This window comes from Pecten maximus, chromosome 6 (assembly GCF_902652985.1).
Source record: "Pecten maximus chromosome 6, xPecMax1.1, whole genome shotgun sequence".
Classification (NCBI taxonomy): Eukaryota; Metazoa; Mollusca; class Bivalvia; order Pectinida; family Pectinidae; genus Pecten; species Pecten maximus.
In genome coordinates this window covers 20,003,123-20,030,518 of record NC_047020.1, presented here as the reverse complement: position 1 = coordinate 20,030,518, position 27,396 = coordinate 20,003,123, and the positions used below count along the sequence as shown (strand labels likewise).

At 34.8% G+C, this 27,396-nt stretch overlaps 1 protein-coding gene across 1 annotated transcript; it reads right to left on the bottom strand.

The window, feature by feature from the left end:
- Positions 1-1,043: 1,043 nt before the first annotated feature.
- LOC117329189 (multidrug resistance-associated protein 5-like) lies at positions 1,044-27,031 on the bottom strand. The gene is made up of 32 exons (XM_033886995.1): positions 26,435-27,031; positions 26,119-26,240; positions 24,106-24,219; positions 23,551-23,715; positions 23,132-23,279; positions 22,870-23,017; positions 21,993-22,078; positions 21,290-21,463; positions 20,965-21,027; positions 20,628-20,712; positions 19,998-20,146; positions 19,182-19,289; positions 17,833-17,992; positions 17,303-17,376; positions 17,084-17,155; positions 16,687-16,811; positions 16,195-16,267; positions 15,798-16,001; positions 13,657-13,804; positions 13,230-13,322; positions 12,558-12,736; positions 11,731-11,973; positions 11,189-11,318; positions 10,500-10,782; positions 9,815-10,001; positions 9,194-9,283; positions 8,437-8,620; positions 7,924-8,083; positions 7,360-7,438; positions 6,709-6,822; positions 3,831-3,995; positions 1,044-3,576 (listed from the first exon to the last, which is right to left on the bottom strand). The coding sequence occupies exons 2-32, from the start codon at positions 26,232-26,234 to the stop codon at positions 3,478-3,480; spliced, it is 4,218 nt and encodes a 1,405-aa protein (XP_033742886.1). The 5' UTR covers positions 26,235-26,240; positions 26,435-27,031; the 3' UTR covers positions 1,044-3,477.
- Positions 27,032-27,396: the final 365 nt, after the last annotated feature.

Genomic DNA, 27,396 nt, shown 5'->3' with positions numbered 1-27,396 from the left:
AAATTACACCTTTTACGCTGTGACCAAAAATGATATAAAAAAAGATAAATAAAATAAAACAAAACTAGATAAAAGAAAATAAAACCAAACGTCTATTAAACTTGGACAAATGAGAAAACAAAATACGGATCCTATTGTAAAATTGAAAGATGAATAAGACAATAGGTTCGTGAAGGTAAGCGGCTGATGCTACATCAATGCCACGCACCAGGGAAACATTCTCCAAATGATTGAAACCACCACAAACCGAGTATCAAACACGCCGATAATCTATATCATTGAAGTAAACTAAATATTTGCCAATGAGATCATGATATCTATAAAAAAAAGGTTCTCCACCAACTTGAATACCCTGATACTTCGTGATTTTTAAGCCCGCAGTCGACGTCTATCAGATTATTTTTATATTCTGGTGACAAACCGTTGGACATCGAATCAACTTACACGTGGGAACAAAAACCAGGCAGGGGTTTCTGTGTTGAAATGAAAAACCGAAATCCTCTCATTTGCCATGCAATTTAAAAGGAGCTTTTTCTGTCGGTTACGTCAGAATTGATCGAGGCCGATGCAGAATGGTATGTTGTGTCTATGATTGCAAGTTCATGAAGGTGTATACGATCAACAGGAAAAAAATAGATTCATATTTTCAAAACAGCACACCATCAATGTACAGTGCATCCAAAAGTGAAATTGTATAACTTGGCAAGGTATTTTTTTTATCTGTTCTGACTCACTAAGCCCTATGTACTACACAACGGTCGGGTATGATTATTTTGAATGCACATAAGGAATCTAATGAATAAGGTTCCGTATTTTGTACATGAAGTGTGTTGGATCCCAATCCAATACATTGAGTAATGTCTCCTTCCTACAACAGTCCCATTAAATATAAGATGCTAGACGGATGCCATATCTGCAACAGGATACATGTCTCTCAGACCACTCGGTTTATCTTTTTGATTTGGTTTTCTTCTATTTGTGGTTTTCGACTCGATATTGATAAAAGACGTGATAAGAATCACATGTAATGACAGACAAAAATATATTCAGAAAACAACTTTATTGCAAAATACAACACAAATATACAACTTTATTCCTATAAATACATGGTTAACATAAATAAACATTTAAATGTTCTTTTCAGATTCATCACAAAAGCACCGTATGCAAGTTCTAGATTACGTATTTCACTGTACCTGCAATATGATAAATTTGTTTGGAATCATTTCGCAAAATTGCAACAGACAGCACCAGGAAATATAAACGTACGCTAAACAACTTTCAAACATTAACTACAGGAATAACAATCACTTTAAAATTATGATTACCATCAAAATAAGTTTCTTGTACATAACACAATATAATGTAAAACAGTTTACAGTCAAGAGCCTAGTGATTCTAATTTGACATTTGATACACTTGCTTAATTTGACATTTGATGCACTTACTAAATTTGACATTTGATACACTTACTTAATTTGACATTTGATACTCTTACTTAATTTGACATTTGATACACTTACTTAATTTGACATTTGATACATTTACTAAATTTGACATTTGATACACTTATTTAATGTGATATTCAACACACTTACTAAATTTGACATTCAATACACTTAATTTATTTGATACTTAATACACTGACTTGATTTTTTTATAAACTTACTAAAATTGACATCTGATACACTTACTAAATTTGACATTTGAAACCCTTACTAAATAAGATACTTTTTAAAATAAAATACCAAATTTTTACCAAATTAGACATGCGATACTCTTACTAAATTTGATATTCAATATATTTTCTTAATTTGACATTTGATACACTTACTAAATTAAAAAAAAATTGATACCATTACTAAATTCGACATTTGATAAGCTGACTTAATTTGACATTTTATACCCTTAAAATATGTCATTTGGTACCCTTATTAAATTTGTGATATGATACCCTTACATAGTTTTCTGAGCAAACAAAGTATTTTGAAACATGAACTGATAATGATCAAATGTAATACTGTTGTAATTGAACAAATTCAATTGATTTAGCTCGATGAACTTGAGTAAAATGTGCACATACACCCATGTAATTGTCGTCAATATAAATGACACATTTGCATACTATACTCATACTGTATATTTGATAAATACAAAAAATAATGTATATGATGTACTGCGATATTACGTAAATCATGAATGTGTGCTGCTTTGAAATACCACATGCTTAAATGTAATACATTAATGATAAAAATAAATATTCCACAAGAACGTTTAACTATAAAAGACATAACTCCAACTGACCAAGGAATGTTTAACTAATTTAAGACATCAATCCGATTGACCACGGCGTACAGAGAATATCGGAAGTAATATATTTATGATATAGCATATTTAACATAAATAGGACTCCATTTATCGGCACCATATCTGTCTTTAATGAAGCTTACCTGGACGTGATTAATTTGTTTAACATAAAACATTTGATTCATCGTGAATAGAAAAGGAAGCGAAAAACCTAAGCACCTTTAACCGCTCAATCGTAATTACTTAAAAACCTAATGAAAAATCACAAAAATCACAATTGTAAGCTAGCAGTTAGAATGAGGACCTTAACTTGATTCCAGTGATATACTGGCGATTGAGGTAGAGCATGCATTAAACACTAAGAATGTATACTCCCAAAACGTTGTTTTAAGGCAACATAACTATTTTGTCATAGCAAAAAGAGAATCGACGTTTATGCTTTAATAAAGTAAAATATGGCCAAATAAGCGCTCGCACTAACTGCTATAGACACTTGTGACCATAACGGCATGGTTGTGTTGTGCAATATGTCTGATCTACAAGAGCTTTATTTGTTTTCCTGAAACTTGCATTTTACGTGGGTTTTTTTTGCCGAAATTAACAGGTAGCGTAACAATTTAGATGTCAAAATCAAGACCCATGTATAGCCATGACACATATTAACAATTGGTCAAGTAACTTCTGTTTAATTACAACAGAATAGTGAGTTTTAATCTGGATAAATATCACTTGATTTACTATTTACATGAACCTTAAATATGTTCTATTTTGTCACTTTTACATTGTGAAAACATGGACGCAATATACAGTCAATTATTATGGGATGCGGGTAAACAGGTGTATGTCAACATTGTTTCATGTGTCAACTTGTTCATTGTTTATATTTTGACCTAGTAGTAATGTGATTTATAATGATACTAGAGTTGTTCCCTGTGACAAGTTCTCTGTGAGTTATTGTTTCAAAGGTACAATTATGATGAGTATTACTCAAAGTGATTGTAATGACTGAAATATTGATGCTTCGGTCTATAATCTATACTTGCAGACGGCGATGGTTTAGTGCGTGGTTTTATTATTGTATGTTTCAGGAATGGGGTTGTGTGATTTGGCATATTTTTAAAGCTTGGCTTGTCTGTTAGAGTATCAGCGATCACAGTACATGCGTCTCCATTAGGGTGACGGTGTTTTGACTGTTTGTGCCCTTATCATCCTGTTGAACACCGATTCTGGATTTGATAACAGATCTTGTGGTTTCCCTGTCTCTAAAACCTGCAAGTGAAATCAACACGATATATGTTGATGCGTGAAACATTAATAACGCATACACAACACTTATATGTATATAATATTTAACACAAATTATACAGGACGAATAATAACACATCAATATCAAATTTGTGTTTTCCATCAATTAAAATTTTGATTATCTATTCAGGGTAACTTTGGTCTTTGCAACTGACTCATATTCATTTCAGCTTAATTCAAAAAATATTACGGCAAAATATTTACTTGCGACAACATACCTCTCCAGCCTCCAATATTAATATGATATCACAATGTAAGACAGTGTTGAGTCTATGAGCGATCGTGAGGACGGTACAGTCGGCGAAACTCTCCCGGATCGTCTCCTGTATCATGGCGTCAGTGGACGTGTCAATGGATGCTGTGGCTTCGTCCAGGACTAGGATCTGATACGGGTAATATGTATTATGCATAGCATTCAATTGAATATGACAGTTGATTTACTTGTTCGTAAATACATGCTATTTTGTGGTGTAAATAATACATCAAACTAGTTAAACCAAATGCACCGCCCACTGATGCTTTCTTTAGGGGTATTTACAATAAGAGGTTTACGTATGCGGATAAGTATATGCATACGCATTTGGAGGGGATAAAAACGGAGTGACTGAACCGATACAATTTCTCGAGGCCTATCTGCACGGTCATTACGCGGCTAAACGTGTACCTGGGTAAACGAGGGGGTCATTTTGTGTATCACGAGCCGAGCCCGATATTAATTGTCGAGTCCGAGTTTTTTCATTTTTTCCTCAATGATGTAATTGATTGAAGTAATTTTTCTATCACACTTTAATTTGTTTTTCATCTTACAATGCCGATATAACGGTCTTACAAATTATTAAACATATCTTTATAAATTTGCAATTATTCAAATTGGTTTGGCGGCTAGTGTGTGCCGGGGTCTTGGAATAACGAAAATGATCGTATTTCGCCCCACGGGGCGACAGAGCGACGATCCTGGTCTTTTCGCAGCGAGTTTACGATATTCTTTATCTGGCAAAACAAAGGTACATCGTCTTTATATAATACAAAATAACGAACAGGCATAAAGCCATTGAAAGTTATATATGTATCTTCTTTTTAAATTCACTCATTCAATGTATTTATTTTACATTTGTTAGTCCCTCACCGGTGGACTATAGGTTTCCTCTCCGTTTGTCATTCCGTCCCGCTATCCGTTTTTCGCATGCTTCAAGGTACAGTGGAACTTCGTTAACTCGAAGTCGACGGGACCACGAAAAAACTTCGAGTTATCCGAGTGTTCGAATTAAGCGAGTGATCGTTTTTGGTGAAAAGTTTGGTCAATATTTGTCAACATTATATAATCATTATAACTTCGCTCTGTCGCTCATCAGTTTAGTGTGAAGACTGGTCAATACATGTAAATATATATGTAATGTTTCGTTATGTCACTTGTAATTTGGTGTAGTTTTGCCGATATACAGTCACGATAAAGTTTCTTTCACTTAGTCACTTCAATAACGATCTGATGTGCAAGTCATGTTTGCAAAAGGTAAACGATAAAACGGAATTCGACAAAATAACAAGTTATTAATGTCAAAACAAATAACCGTTTAAGTTTAACACAGATTGCATACAAAACGTAACAGAACCATTACCTCTTATTGGACATATATGAAATACTGTTTGATCGGCCTACTTACTTTTTATTGATAACCACGCCATTTCCATGTGTATTAGCACCGGAAGTTGGGCTGCGCATGTGCGTATAAAATGTTACTGTAACTGAGTTGGCGTTTTATCCGATTTAATAGACAGCACTGACCGTTAAAGTTGTACTCTGAACACCACGGCAGTAATTACGCTATTGTTTCAGCAGTTTAAAGATTTAATAGGCGCCGGTGACCGTGTCATTTCTACACCTGTAAAAACATCAGCCGGGTAGATCTACCGGTGTGTCAGAGATTAGTTCCGCTTGAGCGAACGGGTAACGTTAGATGAGTTGTTGACTATTGTGTGTACTGATATCGGCGACCGCCTTGGGAAATTACCTGATGTAAGTAAAGCAGTACTTTTTATCACCAAGACTTGTTGTTATAAGATTCAACCGACAATTTCTTTTATGAATTTATGAAACACTTATAATAGCATGTAGGTTAGTAGTGCCGATATGTTCAGTATTACAAACGGAATTTAGCTCTTAAAAAATGTCGGCGTTTGCCACCGATCGACGAAAATTATACTTCGAGTTATTCGAACATTTCAAGTAGGATTTTTATTGTTGGGACCAAATTTTTACTTCGTATTATCCGAGTTTTTCGAGTTATCCGAATTCGAATTTTCCGAGTTTTTTTTACTAAGATAAAGAGAGAATTCGGCCGGGACCGGCGAGGTACTTCGAGTTAAGCGGGGTATTCGAGTTATCCGAGTTCGAGTTAACGAAGTTCCACTGTATATTAATGAGAGTTGGTACGGCCCTGTCGATTCGATGAACCGCACTAATGACCAGCGTACAGTTCCCTCCCTACACTTTGTTATTTAAGCTTACTCAGGTACATATAATAGCCGCATGATGATCGTGCGCTATAGATCAAGATGGTGTAGGCTTCGAGATACTGCATAGATGAAGACACGCCAAAATATTCACAATCGACAATACAAATCACAGTAGTATTTGTTTGCTTCTAGATTCTAGATATACAATTTGTACATGCGACAATAGAAAATTCATTACATTTTATAAATAATGATCGCTCGCGTCTAAATACGTACGCGTATACATAAACCTCTTATTACAAATACCCCTTTTACTAGGAACAATATGGTGTCGGTACAAGTCCACGGCAACAACAAAACTGAAAGCTTTTTCTGATTCTATGCTATCATTAAAAGTTTAAGAATAGTCTTAACATTCAAAGGTTCCTTGTTTAACGATATCATCGACAATTACCTGTGGTATTAAACATATCAAAATCACAAAGAAATATATTACAGTTTATTTGCAAAAGTTATCGATAAGTGCCTTGAAATGGATTAATAGTTTCCAACATGGCATAAAACTTTAATCAAGAGCATCTTAAATCTCAATCTAGTTTAAGGAGATTATCCTTCTACAATGTATGTGTTAGAATTTCTCACCTTATTTCGTCTCAGGATAGCCCGCGCCAGACAAATCAGCTGCCTTTCTCCAACAGAAAAGTTTTCTCCGTTCTCCTCCACCCTCAAATCCAGCTGTTCACCATACCCTTTGATCTGAATTCGTTTACAATGGACACGTGATTTAAATAAATGTGTCAGCAGTTAATGTTAAAAGACAAATTGTGGCAACTTAACTTGATCCAAACATGTTTTTGAGTTTAATAAAGTTGCTGCGATTTTTAATCTGGCTATGAACTTTAGATATATCTTATAATTTTGGCTAATAACCAACACAAAGCTTCATGTTATATTTTTGTATTGCTGTTTTTCTCTGTGAGGAAAGCATCTTCATGTGATATGAAAACCGACACAAAACAGAGACGGGTACAATTTCTCCCCGTTTTGATGTCAATAATATGTAAACGATAGAATAAAACGTAAAAAAAAGATGGTGTCAAGGTCGAGCAGGAAATCATCCATTCTCACGATTCCCTCCTCTGTTTAGCTTTACATGAATCTTGCAAGGATTGTGAGTATATATTTGTACCTCTGTTCTCGTGTCGTGGTAAATTATAAAGAGACATATAGAAGAGAGCACACGTTTGTTATTGAGTTTGGTAGTGTAAAAACGCTAAATTAAATATTTCCTACCTTTTCTTTCATATGTGCCTGTTCTATAGCTGCCCATATAACTTCATCTGTATACAGGTCAAATGGATCCAAGTTGTATCTATAACGATCAAAGTAACAAATTTATCATTCTCAATATAGTACATCTCTTTAAAGGATTTTCCATTCTACGGCTCACTTCAAACACAATTTGATGCTTTGATGTTGTCAATGTACATACTGCATTGTACTTAAATTTCACGAGCTATCATTTCGCAGTTGTCCCAGTTTGACCTAGTTCGCAAATATTAAATTTTTCGCAACCACGCCTTGTAAACATGCTAGGGTATTAAACTCTTTTGTTCGTGAATGTATGTATAAATATTTGCTGGTTGCTTATTTTCGTGCTATATTTAATTGCCGAGAGTTTAGCAAAATAAATCCCCTGTGAATATTACCAACTAAACAGTGTGTAGCAGTGTATTTTGATTTACTTGCTTGTCATATTTGAGTGTACAAATGTAACGCATTATATCATAACCCAGTGAACCTTATATTTCACTAATATTGTACCTATCTATTCCTCATACCCCTGATGTTCCATACCTGAGTGTGCCGGTGAAGAGGACAGGGTCCTGAGGTATGGTGGACAGACGAGATCGTAGAGTTTTACGTGGGATGTGGGCGATGTCAACTCCGTCTATAGAAATGTGACCTTCTGACAATTCACACAGACGGAACAGTGCCACGGCCAGGGAGGACTTACCTGTGAAATATGAATGTTATAACGCCACGAATGACATTATCCCGTGATATGTCTTTACCGACGAGTCGTACTTGAATTTGTTGAACAGATATATTATATTTGATATAAATAAAATCCTATAACACTAGACAAAGAGTGTGATTACCTTTCGTTCAGTACTTTTTTGCTTCATTATACATTTACAATATCGAGAATTTCAGCGAAAACAGCTAACAGTCATACTATAATCTGATAAAAATTACTGGTTCACTACCACTGAAGTGAGTTTTGCTTAAATGACAACTAATTATAAAATAACTCACCGGTACTGTTAAAGTGGTAGTTTCTGCACGAAATTATATAAAATAACTCACCGGCACCTGTCCTGCCTACGATACCGACTTTCTGTTTCGGTTTTATATCGAAACGGATGTTTCTTAAAACGGGGTCCATGTCCTTCCGGTAGCGCATCATGACGTCAGAGAAAACAAGACGTCCCTCTTGTGGCCAGTTCTTATCCGGTATCACCGAGACAGAATCCTCTTCAGTTTCTATATTCTGGAAAGGCAATATCATTCCAATAAGTTAAAAATAGTTAAACCAATTATTTCACACTTAACGCAGATAGAGATGAGAAACAATCCAAATTTACAAAATATGCCACTGTGTACCCGTTTAAATGTCACTGTAGTATTTGAAGTTGTTGTTTCATCAAGCTAATAAGGATTACAATTCTTGCGTTGATCTCTCGTGAAATAAACGTTTATTTCTATACAGTGTTATTTCTGTTTTGCTACTTTAACAAGTATGTGTCAAAATAGCCTCTATCTATACAATGTCTAAATGTCGTCCTTGAAGTGTTAACTTTCCTATGGTTTCGTTAATTTTAGAATACATTGCCTTTGGTTTTTCTATCTATTTTGCTGTTACTGCTATTTCTAATTATGAAGTTAGTCATTTATACTCAAGAAAATATCTTTTCTTAGCCATTTATCGCTTAATGTTTTAACCGAGTTTAGGCGTGGTAAATGAGACAATTCACAGTTTTCACCTAAACGGTGGCACAGAAAAACATATTTACAATAGTCTACCGCCCATCAATGGCAATAAAAGAACGTAAGATTACCGTACCGATTCATAATCATGTATCCGCTCTACAGAGGTAAACCTGGATTCCGATTCGTTTGCTAGCCTGACTATAAACTGCATTGAGGATACAACCTGTGTGAACAAAACATTATAGGATGTATAAAGGTTAAAGGAGGTTAAAATTCCCGTACCCTCCCTATGAAGACGAATGCATGATCTACATCAGTAGGTCAATATCAGTATTATATTTACGTTAAAATTTAAAGGCATAAGATCTAAGATGAATCTTCAGAAAAGCATCATTGGTTTCAATTAATATTACTATACAAAATGAAATTTTTAAAAATGCATAGACATTCAACCTCGAATGTAACGCGAAAAATGCTAATTTCGTCTGTAAAAATCGGTAGGTAATTATTTTCTGTACGACAATAATCGAATGAAACTCCGTCTGCATTAATGTGAACTTGAACTGATCCTATAAATACACGTGCGCACCTCGTAAGGTGTCAACAAAATCCACGAGGACGTTTTAATAGTAGGCGATAGAGGACAACTACAAACAATTTCGATAGATTTTAGCACGTGAATATCTGAGACTCTATGACTTTAATGCAAGTTTTAAAAAGGAAAATAACCAACCGAAAACTGATAAAAGCTCACCCTGACACACAGAATATAGGATAGGGCGGCAAATGCAGGAGGGATCGTTCCCTTCATTAAAACCATAACCAGCATCGTGACTACTATCATAACTGAGGCTGCTACGTCTAGACGGAGTTCTATCCATCTCATCATCCCTTCAAACAGGAACAGTGCGGTTGACGTCACATCAGTTAACTTCATGCACCTACAAGTGAAATCATGGCGTTGACGGTTTATTCAGTGAAATCATTTAAATGCACATATTTACATTGATACATTAGATGCCTCCATGATATGAATGAACAGTTCAGACAGAAATACATATACATCAAATAGCCATACTCATATTTCTACGTCATAATCAATGCGGAAACTAATGTTAACAAACATGACTACAATATTCCATCATAAACGATATGCCAAATACTGCCACCGTTATAATGTTCGCCGAAGACTTTCGCTTTTAACTTGAATTGATATCATAATCTCGAGAATTTCAATACATTATATAATTAGGAGAATTGATCGCGTGTTAAATCTATATCAGAGTTGAAGACAAATAGAAACATAACATTGTTTTTAAAATAACGGAAATAATAAGTCTACATTGATTATCTAAATAGGTCAATATTTACATACATAATTAAGACTATTGGCGTTGACAATAATACTAGGTAGGTTTCTGAGATTCGTGTTAACTTACTCTTTAATGAATTGCTTTTGCTGTTTAAATGAGACGATTGTAAAGAGCCCTTGCCCGGATGCAGTCACATGATTTATTAAAGGTGATTTCACAATCGTGTCAAACCGCTTTAACTGTCTGGTGGACACAGATGAGATCTTCTTAAGGAAATAAAACACAACAGATATAACGGATATCGCGATACAGGTCCACGGAAGATTGACAATGGCCGAACCCAAGGACATGATCGCCATCACCAATAATCGGAGCAATGCGTCTATATAGATAGGAAGGAAGACATCACCTAATCGAAAGAAATATATATGTTATTAGAATTGTTTCATACTAGCCTTACACAGTAAAAAGAAAATTATGAAAAAGATAAGCAACAAAGTTTACTTTTTTTCTCACTGTACGGCGTAGGTCTTGGAATTCATCGCCAGCATATAAAGGTGAACGCTTGACTTAATTTGAGATTATAGCAAAATAAATTTTATTGTAAAAATATAGAAGAACTTTCTCTTCATTTGTTCATCGATACAAAATATCACACTTAGCTTAACAAACGCAGTAGCTTAGGAAATATGGCGATAATAATTCGTAAAAATTCCTAGAAATAGCAGGAGTTAAATTTAGTCATCTGTACACGAAAATAATCCAGATTACCAAACATATTGTAGCAGGTGAATAATTCTGTGTATATGTATTACTTTCATCTAAATCCTGGGAAAATCTATTAAGAATCCGTCCCGCTGGGTTGGCATCAAAGAATAACATGGGGGCTTTCATAATGTTGGTTAAAGCGTGATTGTGTAACAACCGAGTCGATCGCATCATCATCTGGTAACAAAAGATAATGTTCGATAATAATAAAAAATACAAATAATAAAGAATAACGTCCTCCATAAAAAGAAAAAAATGTTCTTTGCTTACCGTATACGTTATGTTATCGTAGTTCCAGAGATGCAAATAAATTTGACAATGTCATTCTCTATGAATATTTCATGTATCCGTTATTTCCTTAGGAAGACCATTATGCACTTTGAAATAATAAAACAGATTACATACAAACGCATGCCAATTGTGTAGAAAACAATAAAACATCGAAAAAAAGTACAGCTTGATGTGTTAAATAATTACTAATTTATTTTGAATATTGAGAGGATTCAACTTCAAATTGAAAGAAATATCACATACTTAAGCTTAATCTCTCTCATGATTGAAAAAATTAAATAGTCAACAATATACCTACCAAAGATTGCGCGAGTCCTTTCATGATAGTGAACACCAAGATCCCTATCATCGATCCTAAATATATAAACATGTAGTACCGAACTCTGGCATCGTTGTCTATAGGTGGTAGTACTGCTGTGGTGTTACTTTCCTGTACAGTATATGTTTGGTTGTGGTTTGGGATGAAGTAAGTTGTTGACGTATTTGAGAACATTGTGAAGTTAATGGTAGTATTTTGTGCTAAAGACTTGGCTAATTCGTCCTGAAAAATAGCAATGAACAAGGAAAAAACAATGAACGGTACTAAAACTTGAAATCTAACAATACAATTCAGTAGGAAATCACACGTCATCAGGTGTTAATATTTCTATGTACACACATCTACTTATCGAAAACGGTATGCTTAAACTTTCGTGCACATCAGCTTTAAATGACACATAATTTTCTATATCCTTATGTAAATGTTATTAATATAACATTGTAATTTCTAACCACTTGTCTATTACAACGTAAACACGTTATTTGATATGAAGTAACATTCCATACAAGAAACGTAAAGATACACAAGATAAAATGATTTATTCGTATGCAACAATAAGAAATAGCATTACTCATCCCGTGGCTAATTCATTACCAGGAAGTCATTTAATGTACAGTTTTTGTATGACTGAATGATCAGCTGCGCCTGACAAACATTTGAATTTATTTATAAGCGAGCAAAACGTTTCAAGTAATCTTAACAGGATATACGACATATATCTGTGCTTAACTCCCTATTCTATCAAATAACAATTTACATATCAAAACGTAAAAACAGAATTTCTACAAAATGTGTTGATGACTTACGTTATCGCGGAGCCAGAGACCGAGCCACCAGTCTGTAAACACCAATGAGGCGACTGAGATGATAACTAGAAACATAACACCAGCCATTGGTACATAGCCACCACCGGCACTTATATAAGACTTGTAGGTTCCCCAGGATACATTGCCAACGTGTGCTTCTTCTTTCTCAGTTAGGTTGCCTGCCGTAAAAAAAAAAGCTTTTTGATATTGAGTTTTCCCCCCATTTTTTCAGATTACAAATTTATGATATAATGTATGTTGATTATAGATCATTTCTGGTAATTTCTACATACATATATATCAATTTGACATTTGAATAACAATATTGACAGATGGCTTTAGTAGCTTGATTGATGACACTTTCAAGTAGGTTTGCATACTTACATAGCTGAGAGTACTAATGAAGTCTGGTTTGTCTTAGTGATATTCAGAATATGTAAAAACACTTACAATTTGCTGTTAATATGATTTTCTATTTATTCTTGGTCCCGTGATTTATGAACAGTACTCTTGGCAGCATTGTGTCAAGAAGACGGGAGTACCTATATGGAGTTTGGTATTCCGGTATATTACACTCTACTTCCACTAATTTAGATTTTGTCGCAAATTTAATAGTAGCTTACTCCATGAATATAACAATTAAGAAGGCGTTCACAGGAGATCAATATTCACCTTTATTTTCGTCGGATTTTGTTGCCTTTTTCTCATCCGATTCATTTGATGATTGGATATGACCATGTTGTGACTTCGACTCTTTGCTATCTCCTTGAAGATAATTTGAATTAACATACAATAATCCACACACCAATGCCATGTTGTCAATAGTAAAGTAAACAGTAAACAATTGTCAGTTCACGTAAAAAGCGCACAGGTATGTTCTAAAATAGCATTTCGAATTGATCGCTACTTGTTATTTGATGGAGTTTGAATATAGAGAAAAAAATACACTTCGTGCAGGGAAAGGGTAGCAGATAGGAAAACGGGAAAGATATATATAATATATAATTTTACCACATCTCCTTGGGGGGGGGGGGGGGGGGGGGGGGGGGGGTGAATTTTTAATCACAGAAAGTATCATGGGATGTGACACTCTAATTACCCTTTGCCGCATTGTGTGACGTCGTAGCGTGGAATTGACCCATCATGGAGCCATAGTAACCATCTCGGGCTATCAGGTCGTCGTGGTGTCCTCGCTCTGCGATTTTTCCCTCCGCAAACACCATTATCTCGTCACAATGACGTAGGTACTACATATATTTAACAAAATATCATTTAATTATTGGAAAATATTGCAATACAACCACGCATATCATTTTACATAAGGGTTCATAAAACTTGTAAATAGAAGAAACGTATTAAGTAAGCACTGTCCAAGATTCCACGTTTCAGTAACAAGACTAAGAAGCCCGATGGCCATGTATCGTTCACGCATGTGGGTTAATGTTGCATTTATAATTAAAAAGAACAAAAAACATCATGTTTTAATTTAAATTCAATATTTAATGATTTCCCGGTTAGTTCTTTTTGTTTTTTTGATCGGATTTTAATGTTAGGTGTCCAACGTCTTTATCGGGATGTTTTCGTCGTTCCTCGTGTTCTCGCGTGGTCACGTGACCGGCACGAAGGACTACATTAACACTTGGTCGGTAAATATGGCCAGAGCACCCGACCAACGTATTTTGTCGTACAAACAAATATGATACACTTATTCATCGTGCTAAGAAACCGAGAAAAAGTACTGTACATTCTTCTATTTATTCAAGTATGGTTACATAACGGCGTTATAAACTGGTGTTAATTGAAGAAATGCCGATTAATTGACTACTTTTTAAGTAATTTTGACGATGTTTGTCATTTTCGTAAGAATGTACAGCACTTTTCGTTGCTCTCATACAATTACCTTCACGCTCGTACCTGTTTCATACGTATTGATTTAGGGTAGTCGGGTGCTCTAGGACGATTCATAGAGCAAGTGTTAATGTTCATTCTCCAATATTGGAACTCTTCAGTGTTTTAAGTATCGAAATCGGCATATAGAAACGAACAAACGTTCATAAACGAATGCAATGGATCGTAATTAATTCAATTAATTATTTACAGATGATTTCCAAAGACTTAAGGTATAGTTAGAAGTTTTCGGCTGTACACATGCAAGTTTGTAAATTCGTCACTGTGATGAAACCACCGTCCTCGTCGTTGCCATGACAGCCGATCGAAGCTGCGATCACGAATGCACTGACAAAGTGAAAGTTGAAGTATTTTTCGCAACATGCGGTTTAAACTTAAAATTACAATCACACCTCATATTGATTGGGGTTGTTTAATCATACCTGATCAATTGAATTATCAGAAAACTAACAAAAACATTAAAAAACACAGAATGAAGCCTTCGTGTCAGGCAGTGCAGACACAACGCGGGATCTGTAAACAATGTGACGTCATTGGAATGTACAAGTTGCAACAATGTACAACTATGTATATTTTACATGAATACACTAATGAGCAACAAAACGGGACGCAACATTAACCCACATGCGCACCTGGATTAATTGTGACACTCGCTTTAAGTCAAGGTCATTTAAATTACACAGATCTGTTAGTCCTTTATCCCAGCCTGTAATATGTCAAACATAGCCCCCCCCCCCCCCCCCCCCCCCCCCCTTAGCCCCCCCCCCTCCCTGGTCGCTTGGCTATTGTGGAGAAGTTGTTTGAATATTTAAGAATATTTGACCACTGTGACCTTGAAAGAAGCCAAATCCATTCGTTTGAACAAATTTGATAGCACTTCAGTCTATCATGCTACATGCTGATATCACGTCCCTAGGCCTATTAAAGAGGCGTTGTTTAAAGAGTTAAGCACATTTGGCTTCGTGCCCTTGAATTGTGTAAAGGTTATTCAACTCATTCATATATTTAGTAGCCTTTTCCCAAGCAGCATACAAGACTAAAAGCAGACCCCTGTGACCTCTTGGTAACTGAGAAAAGGTCATTTAAAGATTTTAGTCTTAATTTTGACCTTCAATTTCGGTCGATGTCATTCATTGCAATACATTGGTAGTCTAGCATGCTACAGACTCAATATCATGTTCTGGGGCTCTTGGTTATTGAAGAGAAGTCGTTTGAATGAAAAGTTGACGACAGATGCCGCACCACGGCATAAGCTTACTTGGCACTTCGGGTCAGTTTTGGCCAAAAGGATTGTTAATAGTCGCCTATTTATAATGTCATTACGAAACCTACCTGTAATTGGTGAGTAACCAGTATGACAGTCTTTCCCTTTAAAGTGTTTGTGATACATTTATGGAACAAATGTCGTCCCACGTGGACATCTACGGCGGACAGCGGGTCGTCAAGGAGATAGATGTCGCTTTTACTGTATACAGCACGTGCTAGACTCAGTCTCTGTTTCTGTCCTCCGCTTATGTTGATTCCTCTTTCGCCGATCTAAAAACAACGCACATTACATTGTTAGTAATGTTAGATATTTGTCACTGTATAAATACCTTTAATGAACTATATAGCAATGTACATTTTGGCGTTGTAATATTTCGAATTTCGTGTTGTTGGTGATTTATGAATGACCCCTCATTCAAAAAAAAAAAAAAAATATTGTCTAAACATTATCTTTTAAACTTACCTCTGTCATATCTCTATTTGGCAGCAGATCTAGATCAGGCTCAAGGCCACAGGCAAATATAACAGTTTTATACCTTTGAATGATAATAAAGTTTCAAATTACTCAATGTATAAGAATAAAGCAATTTTGGAATCCATCAATGCAATTCTTGTGATAAACACTAACGAAAAAAAACGTTGTTTTTTTTCAATCGGTGACTATCGGTCTGATAACGTACGTTGTTTTAATCATGTTTGCTGAAATTGCGGACCGTTTGGACATTTTTCAGTCATTCAGAAGAAAGTGACATCAACTACTATTTCAAAACAAACCAAAAACATCCTGTATCATGTCAGACGAATGGCCTGCTACAGGTTAAGAAGTTGAAATGTCTCTTTGTTTACGAACTTGTCTATACAGTAACAACTGCTAATTAAGTACTGTATCTGAAACCAATTTCTCTAGATATTATTTCCAATGTTTGCTCATTCTTATTTGTAAAAATGTTCTTACCATGAACTGTCGTATGGTTGTCCGAAGAGAACGTTTTCCCTTAAAGTTCCATTAAATATCCACGCTTGCTGCGCGGCGTACGCAACCGACCCGTCTACAGCAAGATGACCTGTTAATTTTGGCATCTGACCATGAAAACAAAATATTTCAATTTGTTAAAACAAGCGACAACTATCAGTATCACGAGCATCAAACGACATTAAGAATTACGCGAAATAGCAAATATATATACATAGCAAATTGGCACAGTGTTAACAAGACATAATTTCATTTCTACTTTGTATATACTTAAAGCGATAAGTTGATTACAACAGAATTGTTCATGTCATCAAATAGTCTGTTAGATTACAATGCTGGAAATGGTCGTCGTAGGTAAATGGAAAACTAATCTACTCACACGGCCTAGAATAGCGGATATAAGAGACGATTTCCCACTGCCTACTGAGCCACATATACCTATCAGGTGTCCCTGAAACAGAACAATGGAATATTGAACATCAATCAGAAAATACAACATCAAACAAAGAGATTAGTAACAATAGCAATTAAGACATTTAGACCAAAGGAAATTATTCATCTCCATATCACATTTTCATGTACTAAAGAAATACCTTACCTTTTTAACATTAAACTGGATATCATCTAGGTTAAAAGATGCCGTGCTTTCAGTACGTGAAGAAGTCAAAGCATCTGCAATGTCACAATGTATATGTACAGATAATGTTATTTATAGTATCATGAAATATACATACATGTATCATGAAATATTGCAAGAATTGCTTGAAAATTTTAGCACTAATGTGTAAATTCACAGAATAACTACCAAAGAAACGTCTTCTGCTTCATTTATGTCACCTGCAATATTAAGTTAGGCACATAATAATATTTTGCGCTTAAACTAAAATCTGGGGTAGTGCCTTCATAAGCACTCGGTACATCGATAGCATCGAGCTCGTCAAACGTCATATCGCAGTTTTTTGTCACATAATTGCAGAAAATATAATTTCTAATTAAAGCAACCATCCTCATCAAATATGAATGTTTAGATATTATTATAATGTACTAATGGATACTGGGCAGCCTTAAACACATGGCAAATGTACTTAGAAATGAGACCGTGCGTAGTATATACAATATACGGCTTACTTTTCTCTTCTTTCTTTGGTTTCTTTTTCTTCTCATCTTTATCAGTAAGTAAATCAGTTAAATCTTCCCATTGGAAAACACCATCTTGAATTTCAACAGCATTGGTGTCATCCTTGACTTGATTAGAAGGTGGTGTATATTCGTCACGTAAAAGAAATTTCTTAAATAGAAACATTCCTTCAATGAATGATAGCATTACACGACTCCTGGCTGACGTATGCGTAGCTCTTGAATATTTTTAAAAGTCAGCACATTTGATATATTCTATTCTTCACAGTTCACATGTATATTTCAATACTGCTTCCAAACTAACAAATTCAATAAATACGGACTGCTGTCGTAATTCAGGTTCTGGCACTCGGTTGTGGTCTAATGCAGAGAAGTGAATGAGAAAAAGGCACAGGTTATCTAGAAATAATTTCAACTGACGGTAGCATTGTGTTTGTGAATATGAGGAATATTGAAAACATTTCCTCGAACTTTTTAAAACAAAGATCTTCTATGGCGATGAAGTCATCATACAGAAGACGCCATCAGGAAGTTGTCTAGAGATATTTACGATACTTAAAATGTTATACATTTTATCCCCCTAAATGTTTTTATTTTTTACAGAGGACACACAAAATATTAGCACCTATCAAAACGAATAAAACAGTACCCTCAAAATTTGTCGAATGAATCTTTATGTAGGGGTGAAAAGACACACAATTGAATAACTTTCATAATTTTCAATGCAGGATTACATGAGAACGTTAAGTGCAGGTGTATATTCTGAACAGTGTCAGTATTCATGTGAACTGATTCGTGACGAGCACGTTACAATAAACCTACAGGACAAAAAAATATTTATAGATTTATAGCCGTTTCGTACTTCTAGAACTCGCCAGTGATGATACGGGCCTAAAGTGTTGAAACCTAAAATTCATTATCATACCTTGTACCCGATGATAGCCAGGGTTAAATAACAACCCCCTAGAATTCACATCAGGTGTGTTTAGATATCCCTATCATTTGTTCTGGACATTCAAGGCTGCTTTGTACTCAAAGATATACTTATCAAGCTCATGGATGTGTGTTTGATTAAATATCACACATTGTAGCTTTTATCAGACCTACAGTGTAAATGAGTTTGCAGAATATGTTTTACAGTAGATAAGACATCAATATCCCTAAACAAATATTGTTATCGACAAAATCAATACTTTTCTGAAGCTGGAACACACCTATATATGTGTATATAACGACATAATTTTACCTTAGTTATGTAATACACATTAGACTACACATACCGTGGATTTCAGAGCACAAATAGAGAGGGGGCATCTCAAACAGTAAATAATTTCTCATACCTTTATGCGTCTCATGGCAATCTTTGATTCTCCGTACATTCTCGTCGCAAAAGGCACACTGGTCAGTAACACACGAAGATATTCCATTGTAGCCGCCAAGGCGAAGGCCTACACAACAAGGACACATTATGACACTGATAGCTGTGACATGCTATATGATATAGAATAATTGTAGTGCAAAATTGTTATCATTATTTTAGTTTTGGTAATAATTTTGGCAGTAATGGTCTATTAAGTAGTCTTAAGCCATCTACCCCACTAAGTATACTATTCTATAACACTTTGATATGTTCTTCTCACACGGAATATTCTGAGTTGGCAATGATAATGATTATTGATGGGAAAAAAAGCAGTTTTCAGGGTTGCGACTCTTAAGTTGAATAAAAAAAATTTAAGATACCTGACATTGTTTTTGTTTTCACTCTCATAATCATAATTAAAGAGATATTATTTTCCGCCAATTCATTAACTGCTACCGAAAATAATTAACAAACGAATACTAACAAGAAAAATAACATTTCTCGCGTAATACTCAAGGTAAAATAAAATTTCCTACTTTTATATATATATATATATTACACAGATATACCAATTAATACGAACGATGTGTTTGGGGGATATATCTTAGGTCATGCGCCTTTAAAACATACTAAGAGACAGGCATGCACGGTCAATATCATCTCCGAATGAATGGCAGCATGCTAAGATATTTATAAAATGAAGATATCAAAAGAGTGACAATTCTTTCCACGGTAAAATATATCCTATCTTGCTAAAATTGTTTGATAAAAATATGTTGTTATCAAGAGAACTAACTGTTGATGCTGAAATATCATTTCCAAATGCCATATAGGCAGCAATGGTGGAGATGGTTGCCACGGACGGAGTTATCGGGATGATGGCACTGGCGATGGAGTTAATCACGGCTGCCTGCATCAATATGCGCACTTCACTATTCCTTATTCCTGTGAAACAAGCAATTTTATTTTTAAATTACAGGTTTTCAACATAACAGTGTAGTGCAAAAATCGCCTAAACGGCTCTTTCAAAAAAAATATTTATGAGGAACCCTTAGAATATATTAAGAAATGATTGGGGATAATGAAAGGTAAGAAAGTTTCTATTGTAAATATCAATTTAGATGAAAAAAAAAATCACGTTGAGAAAATAGAACCCAGACAATGGTAGTTTTACAAAGGTCGCGCACATGATCATCGGTATTTTTTACATCATCGATAGGTAACCATCAACTATTTGAAGATAGCATTTACTTAGTCTATCACGGATCTATATGGAATGAATGGATCAAAATGCAAGATTTAGATTACTCCAAATCATTTGAATACAAATACTCAATTGGCCAATATAATAATATTAAGATTTGTCAGTACCTTTGACAGAAAAGTAAGTAATTTTTAGAACGTTCATCGTTTGATTTCCACGTACCTTTAATGACAGCTAGAAATGAATCTTCCCAGCCGTACATCTTTATCATTTTCATGTTATATAGAACCTCCTTCATTTTCCGAATCTGAAAAGGATATTGACAGATTGTTTTTCTCAATAATAGTTGACATTTTGTTCAGTAACAACGGCAAGTATATTAACATTGAAAATATACATAAGGACAGTTAAAATTAGGATTTTGTTTTAAAGTCGTATTTTTTGGTTTCATGGTCATAAAAATTCTGAAATTTATTTTGTGTTTTGAAATTGTATCAGAATCGTATTGTAGTAATTACATATTCTTGCCTTCAGATGAAGTGACGCCTGAAATACGTACCCGTTGGTCTGTAAAAACTAGGGTTTTCCGTCTGAGGTTTGATATCATTACGTTCAACCGAGCCTGAAATATTAATACATGTCCTTAATTTGAAACAAAAATCCATTAACTTTATGTTTTAGATAAGTATTCTAACACGTGGATTCGGAGAAAATTATTCGAGAATAACAAACACTCCGCCTGGTTCTAGTAATACTACACATTTGTATATACATGTACTTCATAGAACAACGATCACTTAAAAAGAGCACATTTTCTTTTTCTTTTTGTAGTTGATAAGGCAATATCTTAAATCAATCGCGTGTGAAAAATCTTCCGTACTCACCTGAACTTGATAGCAGAATATGAAGACTCCAAGAGCAATGAAACACCACGGTCCAATTAGATAGTATGAGTAGATGGTTGCTATGATGATGTAAAATGGAATGGCCAATAGGAATGCCAGTGTTACACTATTGATGTGAAGTCTAAGAGCATCCGCACCAAATATGGTTATTACCTGTGAAATAATAAATAAAAAGGGCATCGCACTTCCATAATTGACAACTAAGGGTAGTTATACGGAAATCGTAAAAGTAAATATTTTAGTGGTAATCAAATTTTAGTGCGAAGAACGTTCACAGCACTCCGTTTTCCTGTGTCTCTCAGTGACACTCGGTATCGTTACCTCTTAGAGGTTTTGGTGAAGTTATTGAAGTATTGAAAAGTAACAGTGATGGGAAATACATGTTTGGGTTATCGGTATTGTTCTATATTTCTTAAAAAAATCATTATACGGATCAAATTAGGTCTTACGATCTTTAACGAGATAATGATATCTTTCGACATACGTTATTTTTTTATAACGTTTTAACTCGTCGTAATGTAATTTATATCCAACTCCATGCGGACGTGACGAGTTGTTTGATTCTTTACAATTTTTACATTTTTACAAATCTGTCGATAATTCATTTAGTCTTGTCACTTGAGTAAATTCTATATCTATTATCATCTCGACATTTGATAACAAATTAATCATAGCATTTTACCTGGGATGCAACTTTTCCGGGTAAACTTTGAACTTTCATGAATTTCTTGTATACTAATCCTAACACGCCAGCACGATACCGTACACCTGTAAGGTAAACAAAGCAGTTAATTTGTACTTTTTCAAGACTAGCCTTACAATCATTGTAATAAACGATAAAGATTATATGGCCGCTATCCCAATCAAGTAAAACTATTGTATTCTTTACCTATTTTTCTACAGAAGTGTTACGAACAAAACATTTTGTGGTACATTTGAGTATTTAAACGTACAGACACTATATATATCAAATGAATGAAATATATATTGCTAACAATTTACATTATTATAAGTTTAAATTATTTTCCTCTGTAATTTCAATGTTGATTTATCTATAGGCATGGCGATATGTTCCAGGTAAACCGACCTCCGTTAAGGTCTGTTTAAGCGAAAATACCGACATAATAACGATACCGTAATTCTCACTCAAAATCGATAAACTAAGATCGATTTACGAACACATACAAATATAGATTTGCATTGAGGCATTTAAATGTTATGAATGAGTTATAGCTTTCTGCTTCATCGACGTCAATCGCCTTAAATACTAGGTCAAATCCGGGTTGAAAACATACTCAAAATGATAATTACGGAAGTGACAGCGGAAGTACTATGCATTAATTAGCATCGAAAATGTTTGAATTTCTATTGCACAAATAAAATATTTTCCATATGAGATTATGATGTCGGCCATAAAACATTGTCTCCATCACCAGACATCTCTCCAAACTTGTCTGAACGCTACCATTATTGTTTCGTTAGGACATGTTATCAAATACACTTCATACGTGACACTCTGTCCGGGTAAGATATAACCATGGTGGGGATTTCAGTGCTACCTGTATGTACTCCAAACATGATCAATAGGTTGAATGATGTCGCCCGAAGCAGCTGACCAAAGAAATTTCCTACTAAGAGCGAAATGGCAACCCCGAGATTGGATTCCTCCGATTCTAGGTAGCTAATGACCATGTTCGTAATGTAACCCTGGAACCAACAATTCATACAATCTCAGTACTTTTGAAGTTAAAGCATATTTTGATCCTTAATACTTCATATTTCCATACATTCAAATCATTGAAATTTTAATAAGATACTTACTGTCATAAAAAAGGTTGCGACTGCATTCACAAGAACAAGGAACATTGATATATATATACGTGTTTGTGTAAATTTTAGCCATGTCCTCAAGAATGATGCTTTTTCCTTGCCATATTCCTTTACTTCTTTCCTCCACAGCTTATCTAATCTATTAAAGAAGGAAAGTAATTATTTTATGCCCTTATTCTCGTTTATTCATGGTCTTATTGTTTGTCCTACGATTGATTGTAGTAGTTATTTTACAGGGGCTATCAGGTATCTTTTAATTGATACATGTTGAGCCTGTTGTACTCAAATGAAACAATCAATAAGTATATGTCATGTACAATTTAAAAGTGTGTTTTGTTATTCCTTACTTATACAAAACTAATCACATATTTGTTGATTGCTAAATGTGTTGAAAACTTTGGGAAGATCACCTTTCGGAATTGACATTGCTGGTCTCCCAGTCGGAACACTCCCAAATATCCCCCTCCTTTAATGCTTGACCTCTTCGTTTATATATCCGCATCACAAGAGATGAAATCCATGATACCGTTATGTATGAGAATATACCAACTTTATTGACAGGCAGTTTACCGTCTCTGTAACATACAAATATGATTTAAGCATTATATATTCATAATTCTGTTTTAACGTAATTGGTGATGAGTTGGTTGTAACTATGGTCTTCATGTTGATGTTATCAATGTTGGATTTCTGTAATCCTTGTTTAAGATTAATCGGTAGCCTTAAAGTACACGTATATGCGTGAACATACAATCCATAACTACATGGAACTGCTGACATCTGATCTCATCCAAGCTATTTATATCTGAATATATTATCGGTTCTGTACTATTGACATGAAGGGTTCACCGCACACGTACATAATATACACACCGCTTAACGATAGAGCCGATTTAAGTAACAGTTCATATTGTTTGCTTTGGACAATGTGGACTTAGACCAGCCATTTCTACATGGAGACTTACCTATTTGAAGGCCTAAATGGTTTCAACATCTTCAAAGTGGTTAAATATTTCCGACTATATGCATAGTTTAATGACAGATGACTTTCTCCCAGGGCTCCAATTCCCTCCAAATTGCTGAAATATCATTAACATTTCATAGTTCTATGAATAAGACAACGTAATTAACACGAGTACAATAATGTTAATATTATGATGATTATGATAAATGATATCTTCTTTGTGACATTTATTTTACAGTAAAAAGACATCAACGTTATTTCCATGATAATTAAAACATGTATTAGTTTGTTTCTGTATAACAGAAAATAGGAAAATACTCATTATGTATTTGTTTCGATATCAGCAGTTTCTTGTTGATCCACACAAACTCACAACAGACACTTTTCATTTGCCAACATAAAATGCATTTTTTATACAATTTGATTTTCAACCCGTTCGTTACCATAGTAATGATGGTCGTAAGATGATAATGGTTATTACAGCGGTGAAAGAGTCACTTACAACTGTAAATGTATATCATCTATAGATAAACAAACAAACATTGTGTACTTAAGATAGATATCAATATTTATCATATGACTACCGTTATATACGGTGTCATAAACCCATCACATAAATTTTCTTTATGACACTAGTGTAATAACACCTTTCGCTACGCTGATTGGCTGGTTCCGTGAGAACTGTATTCATACGCGTGGGAACGACCTACTTCTTTTTACTACGACTCGTAAAAATGGCGACTAGTGCTTGTAAACTTTGAAAAAAAATCAACTGAACGACAAATTGGTCTATTAACATAACATACTGTACAATCAAAGATAAAATCCAAGATGTAAACATCCTAAGTTTTTTAATTATATTTATACTATAAGATGTTAAATTAGGCCTGGCAAACATCTATTTTATGACCCCTAGTAACATATTTCAACTCCGATAGAAAATTGCGGTTGCGTTGTCCGATGAGACATATCTAGTCTAGATTCTTTTCAAATAAACAAATAATAACATTATTTAATAAAATCCTCATGAAAAACGGCAATGTAGTTTGTTACAACTTGCCTTCAACGGTTACTCAGAATAACATGCCGACACTGTCGTCGACAAACACGTGTAATGTCAAAACAAACAACACTGCCAACAAATCGGCATCCAACGTCGCTTTTCACAGCAGTCTGAACACAATGTTCAGTGGGAATATTCACGGTGGAACATTTCACATCTCCATAAACTCCCGCGAGGACGAGGATAAACACAAAGCAGTGAAAAGGCGCCGTACAATGGTTCTGTACGACAGCGACAGCGAATAGACATTTGTACAACGAAGCCTCCATTATCGCGCCAAGTGACGTCACGGCTTCGTCACATCAAAAACAGTCGCTCATGAACTTTCAAACTAAAATATTTTCCTCACTGTTTCAAACACCAAGGACAATTTATCTATTATAGATTAAATGAAAAAATGCTGAAATTTTGTTTTGAGACGTGTATTTAATAAAATGAATCCTTTTCAAGAGTCAGTTGTGTTAGAACTATTTCTTCTCTCGTCGGTATAATTGACCTACTTCGAAGGTTCGGGTGATTTGGTGGAGATGTGACGATTCAAGGCAAAAGAGAAAATCAGTTTTTGATGGGGAACAATGAAAGAAAACGTCATATGATAAAAAGAATCTGTCATTCGTTTCCCTTCATATTAGATTTATGATACTCGTTTAGAATTTTGTATTTTTGCTCGCCAGAGGCTCGCAAAAATAAAAAATTCAAAACTCGTATCATAAATCTAATATGAAGGGAAACTCATGACAGATCCTCTATATATGGTACATAAATCTCAATATCAACAAATAAGTATCAGAACATTGGGTTTATATAGGAATACTCCATGTTCATCCGTTCATTGTATAATTTTCCTTATGTTCATAATTATAGATTCTCTTGTATGATTTCATCAGTTAGTAATATCAAATGCATGGTTTCGTGATATGAACACACATATAGCAACGTTCCATATCCCACCTTGTGGTGTATTCGGGAGAAGCATTATTAACATCTAGGTCAGTATGTGGAACAGAGGGAATTCCAGTTTTAACCAGTAATGGCTGTCCGACCTGTTTCCGATTCACACCGTTCATCGTTACCTGAAATACAAACTATGAATGATTGTTCTTGGTCTATGTACATAACGGTATAATTATTTATTGTGACTGCATGTTAATTAACGTAGCATAACGTAAACTACCGTATACGATAGTACATATACTGACACTACAGCATAAATACAAATATATCAATGTTATACATGACAAATACATATAAAGTCATTGTTACTTACCGGCTAGACTTACTGCTTATAAAAATAGGTGCGATCCTCATCAGGTGGTTATATATAGACGAAGCCTACCTCCAATGTTTCCGCCCGTTATGAAATCGCTGAATATCGTATAGTGCGAGCTGGGATAACAGCCGTAGCGGAAGTAGGAGAAGAGCATAAGGTCGCTGTCTTATACGTCAATACTCCATATAGCGATTGTCAATTTCCAATTTCCTTTTCGATATGATTTACCATATGCGACTTAGCAGTGACAGACATCCCGTCATGCTTATTTTGTAGACAATGGAATTCTGCTGCCTGTTACAACAATTTGTGATCTGCCGCCTTTACATGACATGTAATACAAGGTGACCTATACTTGATCCCGATAATGTCATTCCGTCATTCTACATAATGACCTGGTATTGACCGACCAGGTTGGATCCTTATTCAGGTAAGTATATGGGACTACTATATATAATGTGATTGTAAGTTTTATCATGATAATTACCAACGGTCAATAAACATTGTTTGTTTTTGTTTAACGTCCTATTAACAGCCAGGGTCATTTAAGTACGTGCCAGGTTTGGAGGTGGAGGAAAGCCTGAGTACCCGGAGAAAAACCACCGGCCTACGGTCAGTACCTGTCAACTGCTCCACGTAGGTTTCGAACTCTCAACCCAGAGGTGGAGGGCTAGTGATAAAGTGTCGGTACACCTTAACCACTCGGCCACCGCGGCCCCTAAATCAATAAACAAAACACGTTTAGATAGAATATGAGAATGTGACCGACTTCGTAACATTAATCTGCCGATATAGTTAAAGACCTGTTCAATACTTTGTATTTTAAAAAATGTAATATACAGTATCGATAAAACAATTGATTTTGTGTTCATTGAAAAGACCATATCACATTCACAATTATTAATAGATAAGAAAGCAAAATTATGTCAAATACCGTTTGACAAATCAGAGAATTGTGT